The following is a 13,594-nucleotide window of genomic DNA, read 5'->3' on the forward strand; positions in this document are numbered from 1 at the left end:
TTTCCCTTTCCACAGTTTATCCTGAACGTCAGAAAAAAGTGTGATTAACAAATGAGTGCACATTCAAAATCAACGTTGCACTGGTCACTTTTGTTCTTTTGTTAGCGACTCAGAATTATTAAAAATCAAAAGGTTTATGCTCGTCATCTGTGGTGAAAGATGAAGAAAACAAAGAAAGTGTTGTGACAGGGAAAGTGGAAAGCAAGTGGAGAACATATACCACCTGATCTGTTCCCTGAAGATCAGGACCTCACTGCTCACTCACTCACTAGAAATTTGGGTTTAAATAATGACATCCAGCATGGAAAACTTCTTTTTCGCTTGGTTTTTGTACTAGTGAAACTTGTAGGTACAATAAAGCACTTTTTCCATTGGTACCTATTTGGATTGGAATGGAATCGTCTGGAGTTTTAATAAGAAAACTCCAGACGATTCCATTCTGAGCTTAAGAAGCTTCTGATAGGTTAGTACAGTCCATGTGAGTAAGGAAAAGAATTGTGGAGCTCCATAAGTGTGGCTCAGTTTTGAATACAATTTGGTGCCATTTGCAATTAAGAAATACAGATAGAAAGTTAACAAATATGTTTTTTATATTTATCAATCTAAAAAAAATAAACATTTAGTCTGATTTGATGTTACAGTTAAAAAAGTGTTTGTGTTTTATATCTGAAGAGTTTGTAAATATCTGGTTTCAACTGTATATTTGATGGTGTTGGTGTTTGGCTTGATTGTCAGCACAAAGAGGGAGAGAGAGGAACAGAGAGGGAGAGAGAGGAGAATGAGGACAGAACAGATGGAACAAGAGCAGGTGAGACACACATGTTAGTCAAATGGTTGTTTACCAAAACTCATCAGAACATGTATCCAGTACCTAGTGTAACTTTTTAGATACCATTTGTTACTTTTCAAATTCTATATTTATTAAGTTATGCAGGCTTGTTTGCACAACAAGGCTAAATAATTATATAAACTTTTCTGAATCTAAATAGTGGACTTTGGTAGAATTAAATCTAGTTTAAGGTGTCCTGCATATGTGATTTTTTTTTCCTATATAAAGTCATTCTTTTTTGAACAAAACTCAAAACAGAGCCTAATAATCTTTCAGCCATTTCTAGCCTCACTTAATTTCCTTTCGCTGCTCAGCTCTCACACAGTGGCTCAGCTATGCCCCAATCCATCCATATTGTGGCCAATCACATGCGAGGATATAGGATAATATCATTATGTGAAAAATAGAGAGGGGTTGAGAGACGCGACAGTCAAGTGGAGCATGCGTCTGTCCTCTCAGTAAGTGCGTGAGATAGTAGACAGCGGTGAGGAGGGCTGTGCGAAAGCAAAAACGCTTAAATATGCCTGACACCTGTAAACATAGCAGCATCTGGCTGCAGTTTAAAAACTTTTTTTGCCTCGGTCTTGGTCTTGGTCTCGTGTCGATTTGGTCTTGGTCTTGATACCCTCTGGTCTTGGTCTTGTCTTGGTCTTGATACCCTCTGGTCTTGGTCTTGATACCCTCTGGTCTTGGTCTTGTCTTGGTCTCGGATTAGGCGGTCTTGACTACAAGTCTACTATCCAATACCATCTAATGTGTATGGTCATCTTCACAGCAACGTAGGCGAGCATCCCATGGCGTAATTATGACGTATGCGACACGAACACTACAACAAAGGTGGAGGTTGAGGTGATGATATACCTACCGTTGTTTTTGTAGCCATTTCCCTCGTTCTGGGTTTTAAAAATGGTGGTTTTGATTTTCACGAACAACAACAAGAATTAGAAAAATATATACTTCTGAATTCAATCACTACACCATCCAAATGCTACGTCCACTTTAAATTAAAAAGGTAAAAGACTTCAACTTTGTCAGTAATATTTTGTATTTGATTCCTTATTTAGGTAGTTCTAAACTTTTTCACAGAATAAGAACAAATTACACAAAAAACATGTTAATAATACTGAATTTGTGCTTGAAATGTGTGTTTAAGTACAGATTTTGTGTGTATCAAAGACGCCCACTGTCTTTATGACCTGAATGGCAAAAACCTATCATCCTCTCACCCGTAGGTGTAGTTTTCAGGCAGAGTGTAGGGGATGTGGGTTTTTGGCATCAGCAGGAAAGTTCTCGCCAAGTGAATGCTGCTGCAGGTGGTCAGGAAAATGAAAGAGTAGCGGAGAGAGATTCCCTGTTCGTAAAGAATCTGCAGGGGGAAAAAAAGGTCACTTATATAGGTCATATATATATATATATATAGGGTTTAAAGTTAGGACTACATTGCTTGGCAGGTGGATGCTGACACAGGTGGCTATCTTCCCACCTCCACTAATTTAAGTCGCTATGCTAGGCCTCTGATATGTGTGTGGCTCTGACCAATAAAATGGCGTGCTGTGTCTTACAGCCAATCCAAGAGGCCTTTGCTTAAATTTTGATGAATGCAATTCTAGTAGTCGGCGCTATCTAGATACCATCTCTTCTGTTTAAGGCAGATGTGGTTCTGTTGGTTTGTTGGATGATCACCAGCTCTTACTGGGGCAGCTGAAGCAGGAGTGAGAATTAGCACCTGGAAGTTTGAGGCCACGGTCTACAGTTGGAGATGGGTGGATTATCTCAGTATCTCAGGGTTTTGAACAGTCTGTCTTTAGGGTAGACAGACTGGTGAAAGGTCTGCAGTGACTGGATACCATGCTAGTCTTTTATGGTGAAGAGAGCTGGGTGTGAAGGAAAAACTTTCAATATGCTGGCTGCTCTATGTTCCCATCCTCACCTTGGGCATAAGCTGAGAGTAATGACCAACAAAACAGGATGAGCTGCTTCAGTAGGGAGCCTGGGCTCTCCCTAAGAGATAGGGAGAAGTGGGTCATTCAGGACTGGATGAAGGGATGTAAATTCTAATATTTTAGAATGAGACACACATGTTAGTCAAATGGTTGTTTACCAAAACTCATCAGAACATGTATCCAGTACCTAGTGTAACTTTTTAGATACCATTTGTTACTTTTCAAATTCTATATTTATTAAGTTATGCAGGCTTGTTTGCACAACAAGGCTAAATAATTATATAAACTTTTCTGAATCTAAATAGTGGACTTTGGTAGAATTAAATCTAGTTTAAGGTGTCCTGCATATGTGATTTTTTTTCCCTATATAAAGTCATTCTTTTTTGAACAAAACTCAAAACAGAGCCTAATAATCTTTCAGTCATTTCTAGCCTCACTTAATTTCCTTTCGCTGCTCAGCTCTCACACAGTGGCTCAGCTATGCCCCAATCCATCCATATTGTGGCCAATCACATGCGAGGATATAGGATAATATCATTATGTGAAAAATAGAGAGGGGTTGAGAGACGCGACAGTCAAGTGGAGCATGCGTCTGTCCTCTCAGTAAGTGCGTGAGATAGTAGACAGCGGTGAGGAGGGCTGTGCGAAAGCAAAAACGCTTAAATATGCCTGACACCTGTAAACATAGCAGCATCTGGCTGCAGTTTAAAAACTTTTTTTGCCTCGGTCTTGGTCTTGGTCTCGTGTCGATTTGGTCTTGGTCTTGATACCCTCTGGTCTTGGTCTTGTCTTGGTCTTGATACCCTCTGGTCTTGGTCTTGATACCCTCTGGTCTTGGTCTTGTCTTGGTCTCGGATTAGGCGGTCTTGACTACAAGTCTACTATCCAATACCATCTAATGTGTATGGTCATCTTCACAGCAACGTAGGCGAGCATCCCATGGCGTAATTATGACGTATGCGACACGAACACTACAACAAAGGTGGAGGTTGAGGTGATGATATACCTACTGTTGTTTTTGTAGCCATTTCCCTCGTTCTGGGTTTTAAAAATGGATTATCTCAGTATCTCAGGGTTTTGAACAGTCTGTCTTTAGGGTAGACAGACTGGTGAAAGGTCTGCAGTGACTGGATACCACGCTAGTCTTTTATGGTGAAGAGAGCTGGGTGTGAAGGAAAAACTTTCAATATGCTGGCTGCTCTATGTTCCCATCCTCACCTTGGGCATAAGCTGAGAGTAATGACCAACAAAACAGGATGAGCTGCTTCAGTAGGGAGCCTGGGCTCTCCCTAAGAGATAGGGAGAAGTGGGTCATTCAGGACTGGATGAAGGGATGTAAATTCTAATATTTTATTTATGTAGTTGTTTGTTGGTGCACCAGTACAGCTATGAGATGCAGCTTGTTTCCACCTTTTTTTGCCAAATAAGAATAAAACTGCACTTCGGTAAAGTAGTAGTGGCACTAGTGTGGGGACAGTGTTGTTTTATCCATCTAATGTGTGTGACAAATATGAGTGTAGCAATTATCGGTCCCACCTTAACGACGAGAAGCACAGCAGAGGAGGAGTCAAAGGCACCATTGTAGAAGGTGATGATGGTGGAGCGATGAGCAGGAAACAGGTTGCCCACCTTTCCGTCACACAGATACACGGATCATCAGGACAAAATATGTTTGAAAGTTTAGAAGTGGCTCAAATATATTTCTGTTTAGGAACAGAAACTTTCTACAGGTGTAGTTACCTGCATGTTAGTTATGAGCAGTAGGATTCCACCCACAGTGAGGAGAGACAGGGCGGGGTACAGCAGATTTGAAAGTTCTACAAGACACAGAAATACAAACATTAGGAATGTGATGTTGCACAATATTAAAGGTAGTTAGAGTTAAAACTCCAGAGTCACGGTGTAGAGAGCAGCAGAGCAGCAGAAGTGCTGACGAGCAGATAAAATGCTGAATAATCATGTTTGAAAACAAACTTTTTGCTTTCCCCAGCAGCAGTAAAGGGTTACAGTCAGGGATGGATTCGGTGACTCTGAACCTTTAAACTTTCTATAGGCTCAGGCTGATGGGGCGTTTTGTTGTTCGTGGTCTCTCTGTGCCCTCATTCTCTCTCTCTTCTCTTTTCCCCCTATTCCACAAACATCGAGGCTGAGCCTGTTTCTGCCGGAGGACTTTTCCCATTAAAAAGGAACTCTTGCCTGTAAACAGGCGACAGCCTGATTTGTTAAGCTTTCTCTCTAATATTGTAGAGTATTCACATTGCGCCTTAAGATAACTGCTGTTGTGATACAATATAAATGAGACTGAAATCAAATGGCAATGGCTATACTGGAAAATAAAGAACACGCGTTCAATATGTTAATGGCCTGAATTATGCACAGTTGTGCATAATTCTCACAGTGATTGTGATTATTTTACTGGGATTCATCATATACGAGGGGTGTTACAGTGACTATGGCTACGTTCACTCTGCAGGTCTTGATGCTCAATTCTGAATTTTTGATCAAATCCGATTTTTTTGTCTGCTTGTTCACACTACAGATAAAATGCGACAGCAAACGCGCTCTAGTGTGAACGCTCAAAGCGGCCCGCATGCGCAAAAGAAAATGTCACACACAATGCGCTCTGTTTAGACCCAGAGCAAACAGTATTGTTTGACTGATGGCCCTTAATATAAAGACTTCAGACTTCACGTTTCCCAATTTTTGCTTTAAGTTATTTTGTTATTTACATAATAATGTAAATAACCTAATAATTATCTTTATTGCTGTTTTAGAGGAGCGGTGCTTCAAAGGATAGTTGCAGATTTCTGTCAGAATCTGCAGATTATACAGTACAAATAAAATGTTCACGTTTCTCCAACGTTGTCTTCCCAGCAGTTTCACCGGATGGCCAGGAAGCGTTCGCGATGTCTTATCGGGCGCTTCTCCGGCGCTGATAATTGGCGTCTGTCTTGTGTCAGTGACGTAAAAGACGGATTTAATGCGACATGACCATCAAACAGCAGTCGCTTTCTAAAACATCAGATATGTATCGGATTCAGTACCACATACGAAAGTGACCCAGATCGGATTTGCAAATATCGGATTTGTGCCGTTCACACTGTCACAGCATGATCGGATATGGGTCGCATAGGGTCAAAAAAATCGGATTTGATGCGCTTTCGCCTGCAGTGTGAACGTAGCCTAAGTCATCAGGCATGTAGTGAAAACACCTTTTACCTGTTTTCTGTCATTCGTGTTTGGTATGAACCGAGCCGTAGCTGAGGAGATGAAACCTGCTTTGTGCTTAAGATGAGAAAGCCAACACAGCTGCTCTTTTTTAAAAACAAAGGTGATTCTTTCACAGGTTTGTCCACAAGAATACGAAATTTGAGGCCAACACTGGCTAGCACATGCAGGTTATACTACTAACTGCTAATTAGCTAAAATGGTGTTGTCACAATAGCTAGGGTGTTCGATTTCTACACTTCAGCACACAGAATAAGCTTTCAGGTAGTCAAATAAACCCAACACAATGTGACCAGAATACGAAATTCCCACAAGGAAGGGATTATGGAAAAGGTGGAAATAATGAGACGGAGGTGAAAGGTGAATCTAATAAAAACAAACAAAAAAAAGACTCATAAATATGGGTTTTCTAATAATCATAACCTGTGCACCTACCTGGGCTAGAGAGGGCCACCATCAATGTACCGCCACTACAAAGGGCTCTGGAGAGGGAAAAGTACCATCAGGACACATAAAAGTTTCTGTTTTTGCCATCAGATATCAGCTACGAGGAGCAGAGTTCCTATGAGGGAGCATTGAGACATTGGTTGGTGGCCTGAGGGTGAGTTTGGCCTGCAGCGAAGTCGCCTTGAGCATTAACAGACATGAGCTGGCAAGGTTTTCTGAATCCACTCAAACTGTCCATTCTCCCCTCAGATACCACATAAGCTCATGCATGTAGCCTCTCTCGACAGGACGATGAAACGTGGAAGAGAGTGAAAAACGTAACAGAAAAGTCTAGATGCAGCTTAATGCTGAAAAACAAGTACCAATCAGGGGAAAGCATAGTTAAAAACAGCAGCATAAATACACAAAACAACTGAGTTTTGTGTAAGTAGTTTTTGTATATATAGCAAAAGTTGACCTTGAAAAGGCTTGTTGGTCTGTACCTGTCATGGCCCTGGGTCATGTGACCCAGTATTCTGAGTTTCTTGGTGTTTTGTTATTCTTTTTAGTCTAGTTTCATTTCGGTTTATCTAGTTACATTCTGCCATGTTTCATGTCTAAGTTTTCTTTGTTTGTCAAGTTCAAGTCATGTCTGGATTTCCTTATGTTTCCTGTTTTATTTTGAAAGAGTTATGTGTTTATTATGTTTAGTTTCACGTGTCCTGTCATTATGTTAATTGTTGTCAGCTGTTTTCCCCATGTGATTCTACTTCCTTTGATCATTCCTTATGTGTATTTAGTCTGTGGTTGTATCCCAATTCAGGGTCTGCAGCCTTAAAGGCCGCATTTTAAGGCCGATTACGTCACCGCGACGCGACGAAGGCTGTCCCAATTCGAAGGCTGCTCGAAATGCGGCCCTCAAATGCGTCCTTCATTTCCCTGAATTTTAAGGACGTGGCGGTGTAGACTTCGTGGCCCAACATATCCCAGAATGCATAGCGCGGCGGTGGGTGTGGATAATTTTGCCGAAAAAAACGGTGGATGAGGGGCGCCCGAAGAGTAAACTTTAAGTAAGTACTGAATATTATGTCACTTATTTATGTGCAAATGTTTAATAACGAAGAACATTAAAACATTACTGTTGGCCACATGAAGGCAAAGTTATGTGACATTAGTGACGTTTGTACTAAGTTGGTTTTAAAGCCTTTACTTTAAAATATACGCCGTTCAATAGCTGAGCTTAATCTTACAGAGAATGATCAAAGCTCATGTAGAAACAAACAAACAAACAAACAAAAGATTTTCTCCTTCATTTCTGTCAAACAAAGCTGTATGAAACGTTTCCAGCTGTTAGTATCATGGTTGCTAGGCAACCTGGGCAGCGCAACGGAGGCTAGACCGTCCCATTTCAGAAGCCTCACACTTCCGGCCTTAGCGGTCTTTAAGTACGCGGCCCTTGAGGATCGTTAAGGCTGCGGCCTTTAAGGCTGCAGACCCTGAATTGGGATACAGCCTGTGTGTTCCACTCAGTCAGTGTCAGATCGTCTGTTAACCTCACCACAGTTTTCATAGGTTTACTCCATTGTTTCTCTGTGTTTTCTAGTTTACTCAATGTTCACAGTTTGTCATAGTTTTTCACTGAGTGTCACAGCCTTTTTGTTAACACAGTGTTCATAGCCTCCTTAATTTCCCTAGTTCCTTGTTTTTTCTTCTGCAATCAGCCAATAAAGGCTCGCTTTATTTTTGAAACTACGTTTTGTCTCCACCGTGTCTGCATCTGGGTCAACCTCTTTCCTCACACCGGCGCACCCCGCCGTGACAGTACCAAATCTTTTATTTTGTAATGTGAATAACTTGCTCTTCAAATGAACACTGACTTAAGAAATAATCTGGCACTATTTCCATTAACATTAGAACAATATAATCTGGTACTGACAATTAACTACCTATTTTATTTAAAAATCAAGTAGTGACTCAACAACACTCATTAATTTCTAAATTGTGTAATAATTCTTGTTGCGCATGTTTTTACAAAGTTACAGACTTTCTCTGCGTCTCTCCAGATATTTGAGTATAAATCATCTGACAGGAAGTAAAAGATGAATTTGACTGAATAATTGCATATTTTACCAAATTTTCTATAAATATCAAAATAATCTCATTAAAATTAATTACTGAGATTCTCTAACCTTAATCTCACAATATAATCTCATACTCTCCTGATCACTGCAATAAATAAGAAACTTAAGTGATAACGTGTTACACCAAAGCTCTAAAGCAAATCTGCATTCCTAAGTGTTCCAGCAATGATTAACATAACAGGTTTGGAATAACAAATGTTTTCTCATGGGAGACGGATTATTTGAATATTGTGAGGTAGATGATTTCTTAGTACGTGCCTTGGGGCAGCTATAGTATGTGATTGTGTGATTTAGTGGTATATAAACATAACTGAGGTTTTTTTTGACACTTTTTTTTGTAACCTGTGCAGAAAAAAAGTTAATTTACTAAAAAAGAAAATAAATAAAGTGTTACCTATTGATCCGGACTCTGAACTAATCTCAGATTTTTTTGGTTTCTTTGCTGAAACTAATTGGCAGACAAGGTTTTTTTTATTCTGCTGGAGGTCTGACCTACAAAGGTATCATAGATTACTTATAAAGTATTGTTGATTAACAACATTTTGGGCAAACAGCAAGAAATAGTTAACAATTGTGTGTTTGGGTCTGCAGCCCAGACATATTTCAGCACTGACTTACATTGCCAGCAGTCTGGTCAGCAGTGTGCCACAGTGATCAAATATGTAGCCATTTAATAGAGTCAGGAAGTTGTTGAGGAAGGAGGCCACAGTAAAAACCAGCGAGAGCTGCTCATCTTGACCACTACAGTCTGGAAGAAAAACAAACAGGAACACACACAAATATATCTGAAACCTGCATCTGTGGTGTCCTGGATGAGTGTCCTGTCCAATCTAAACTCCAGAGTTGCTCACCTTTACTATCCGTTGTGCTGTTAGTGTCGACACACAGCCAACCAAAGTATTCCTCTTCCTTCAGCACAAACACCAGGGAGGCATAGCCAAACACCAGGCCGGCAAATAACAGACACTCCAGCAACCCCGTGATCAGGGTCAGCCAGTAGCGCAGGCTGTAACCAGCTACAGTTCCCTGCATTTTTCACTTCGTCTTTCCAGCTCACACAAAGGTCAAACGGAACTTCCAGACAGATCTGTTCCTAAACCATGGAATGAAAAAATAACAGGTATACGTTTTCAGTTTTACATGCCTCAAATACAGCAAGAAGTGATCACAAATGCAAGAGGGAGCAACATCTGTGTGAGCATGGGCAGTATATGAACTGAAGGCCAAAGATGATAAAAAATAAAGTTCACTTGAGTTTTGAGTGGATTGTTTTATGCAACAGTAACAAGCTGACACAAAAAGTTAACATTTTCTCATAGAAATACTGAATGTTCATCAAAATTCATTGTGCAATGTGAAATGTTGCAATGTACACAATCACGGCAGCACTGGCTCTCTCATTTGCTTTATTTTCCCTAAAAGCCTTCCACACATTCTTCTTAGTTTCACTTCATATTTGTTACTTGGTTCTCCATGCCCCACCTGCCGCAGCAGGTTCAGAACCACCACATGAGAGGGAACCACAGTGTGGCATCTATACTAACTTGAACCCCGTAGGTTAAGATTTTACATACAAACAAATAGTAGCTGCACACAAAAAAGCTGCACTCAATTTCATCTTAACTCGTTAATAATCAGATTAGGAATAACTCCACTTTTCCTTAAAACAGTTCCATACTTCTGTTAAAAAAACTGACTACAATAACACTGTGATGAACACACTTTTACCTTAATGTTTCCCAGTGAGTTTATTTGCATGGTGTATATGGTCCATTTATATTCTCCTCGAGTTAAACTCATTCTGCAAAGCGCAGAGACTACAGACAGGGCAACAGTTATCACCAAGGGGTGGTGGCTGTAATCCAGATTAATCCCGATAATCTACGTAATGACATATGGCACTACACAGACAAGGAACGCTCCAAATGTAACCATTAAAACACGATTATTCGAGAAATTTAACCTGGTCTTATCACAGTGTGAGGTTTAATATCATAAATACTTGTATAAAAGACAAATATACGTCCAGTTTTCTATGCAGAGGCAAATAATTAACTCATCTTAGTAGAAATCCAACAAAACATGCTTCTAAGCGCTGACCCTCATGAAAAAGGTAAGAAACAATGCTTACCCCATAACCTCTGGGTAATCCACACATGAGACTGTGGGGCCATGATGCATCTTGCACCCGATAAGCATGGGCAGAGAGCTTTACTCTCTCTGTTTATAGATGCAGCTTTAATCCCAGACAGACGGACACAGGGCGGGAAAGCACGTTTATACAGTGATTCCAGTATCAGTCTAATTATGAGTTATAAACTAATCTAACGGACATGCAGTCCAGCCTGTTGACAGGTTTTCTCCCTGCTACATTTGGCGCTCGTTTCAAATAAAAAACAGGCTTAGGATCTTACTGCAGGAAAGACAAGAAAACCCATTTTCTTTCAGAATGCCCTTACTCAAATATAATCTGCTATTAATGCATATTTCACACTTTTTAACATGCCCCGTGGCTATGAAAAATAAAGGTCTTATATTAATAAGGTATGATTATTTATACAGCACTCATCTTATGGTGTAATTTCCAAACATTTCCTGTGTAATTTTGGTAGGTACAGCCAAACAAAGGAATAAACATATGATAATCCAAGTATTTTTTTTAAATTAATGAGTAGGGCTGTTCGATATAGCGATATATATTGGGTGACGATATAAAAACGTCTATCGTTTCATTTTACGCTATCGTTTGTTTCGTGGTGTCGCAAAATAAGCTGTTTATGGCAATATTTTTTCACCGTTTTGATGGTCACTGTAGTGGCTATATTAATTTCTTAAAGTTCTCTCTTTCTCTTATATTTAATATAACCAAACTGGGCGGTGTAAGGCGGTGGACATTGTTGATGTGGTGAAATTTTCCTGAAGATCTACCACAAGAAGCTCATCACTGATATGCCACCCTCTGAGTTTTTCTGAATTTTAACTTAAAATGAATATAAAGGTTTTAATAAAAGTTAAATATGAAATGCCTCTCACACTTGTGTCCACTCATATTTTCACTTCCTGCTATTGAATGTAACTCACTGCCTTTATCAAGGCTTTCTCTGACCAAACTAAAATTGATTAATGATAATATTACATGTAAACCTTACATTTACTTTGATAATTTTAATCTAGCTCATCATCTTTGTCATCAAGGTTTTATGTGTAAGGCAAGCTTCACAAGAAGCATTTTACAGCAGTGTAATAATCACCTTCACAATTTACCGTCAGTATAACATATCTTAACTTGTTGTTGAAGGGTCAGGCTAAAAACACTATTCACTACTTACTTACATAACATAATGAATATAATAACATAATCAGTATAACCAGGGTTTTATTGACTGTTTGACTTCTTCATGAATTATGAGAATGCATTAGCTGCTTTCACAGATGAATCTGTATGATTAAAGTTTCCATGATATTTTCAGGCACCAAAAATGTAATGGGCTCATTAAGCCCCCAGCATCAAAAAAACTTGTGATTTTCCTTTCATATGGAGCTATGGATTTCTAGTTTGTTTGTTTGCTTATTTTAAGAAATGAAAATATGGAATCCTTTTATAAAAAACAGGCTGTAAATGTTCATTGACAGATTTAAAATAATAATTTAAAATAATAATTAATTAGTATTTGTGAATAAAATTGGTGATGGGTGTAAAAATGGCAAAAGAAGAAAATTCGTGCCTAGCTTCTACTTGCTATAAATATGCTATAAAGAAACTGCAAACAGTAAAATGAACTTATTAAAATGTATACAAAAAATACTTTTAAGTAATTGTTTAAGAACTCTTGTCCATCAGAGAGCAGTTTTTTAAGAAAACTCTTTGACAAATCAGGTGCAAAACTGAACCTGAAGCTATCACAAGCTAAGCTAAGCTAAGCTAGCAACTGGAAAAAATGAAAAATAAATCAAACCTTGTGATTCTAAAATAAATCCTGGATTTTGTGCAGAGAGAAATAAGAACTTAAGAAACCCTAAAACAGTAAAACATTGAAAAACAGAACAGACCTTTACTAAGAGGGTAGCAGTAGGGCTCCTCAGGAAGTTGGCGCACTGGTTTATTCACCACCTGCTCACATGCCAATCACAGAATCGTCCTCTGTGATTGGGGGCGGGGCGTTTATCCGGACAGCTCACTGAGCTAAAGCTGAGAGAAGTGACCAGATATCATTAACAACCTTCACCGTGGTCTGCTATCTTCTTCAAGATGATGCAGGGCTGTGCGACCAACTGTTCGGGTAAAGGTAAAAAAATAAATAAAAAAAATCTCTGCAACTCTCCTTGTGGTCAACAACAGACACACATTATGCCCCTATCGTGGACTTAACCAATCAGCAGTGTTGGGAAGTAACGGAATACATGTACCGCTGTTACGTATTTAAAATACAAAACAGTTACTTTGTTGAAATAAATGGATTACACGGTGGTACTTCCCTGTTTCATATTGTGGCGGGTCAGGACTGTTTGGGTTTTGTTTGACAGCTATGTTCTGTTGTTCCAGGCGGCAGCGTTACGGTTGCCATGGTTACAGGGTGACGCTCTCTCTCTGCGTGTTTCCTGGGTGAGAGAGCGCCTTTTTGTTGTTGTTGTGCTAAGCTAATAGGCAGAATGCTACAGGCATAGCTCTAAAGAATGTAGTATCATAGGCAGTGTAGTCCGTGCTGCAGGGAGAATGGACTGCCATGCCCGTTATGTGTCTGTGAGCGAGGGAGGGAGAAAAAGGAAAAGTAGGAGCTGTCATCGAGCAGAAACGGGAGCTGGAAGCATGTAAATATAATAATAACCACTGCAGCCAAGAAGAGTGCCTGAGGAGCCCAGTTGTAAGTAAGCTATTAAGACTCGACTGTACACCGTGTTGGTGTTTTCCTCCAAAAACAATACGTTCCATTGGAGCAGCCTTTCAACGCCTCTCTCTGTCTCTGGCAAGCAAAGTTGACCCAGACAACAAAGTAAAGTTATTTTTCGGCTACTAGCCCGACACAGAA

The 13,594-nt window shown here is 39.6% G+C and overlaps 1 protein-coding gene across 2 annotated transcripts in view; it reads right to left on the reverse strand.

The window, feature by feature from the left end:
* LOC102785139 (equilibrative nucleobase transporter 1-like) overlaps positions 1-12,773 on the reverse strand; it is a 14,764-nt gene extending 1,991 nt beyond the window's left edge. For both annotated transcript variants that reach the window (XM_087842630.1, XM_006799639.3), the window contains exons 1-8: positions 12,618-12,773; positions 9,419-9,660; positions 9,186-9,315; positions 6,436-6,482; positions 4,513-4,589; positions 4,309-4,401; positions 2,056-2,195; positions 1-21 (exon numbers count right to left, since the gene is read on the reverse strand). The exon at positions 1-21 is cut by the window's left edge. In XM_087842630.1, the coding sequence (XP_087698756.1) occupies positions 1-21; positions 2,056-2,195; positions 4,309-4,401; positions 4,513-4,589; positions 6,436-6,482; positions 9,186-9,315; positions 9,419-9,599 (689 nt within the window). In that variant the 5' untranslated portion in view covers positions 9,600-9,660; positions 12,618-12,773. The remainder of the gene's footprint in view (positions 22-2,055; positions 2,196-4,308; positions 4,402-4,512; positions 4,590-6,435; positions 6,483-9,185; positions 9,316-9,418; positions 9,661-12,617) is intronic.
* Between the last annotated feature and the right edge of the window lie 821 nt (positions 12,774-13,594).

This window comes from Neolamprologus brichardi, chromosome 6 (assembly GCF_056152115.1).
Source record: "Neolamprologus brichardi isolate AB-2024 chromosome 6, ASM5615211v1, whole genome shotgun sequence".
NCBI classification, from domain to species: domain Eukaryota; kingdom Metazoa; phylum Chordata; class Actinopteri; order Cichliformes; family Cichlidae; genus Neolamprologus; species Neolamprologus brichardi.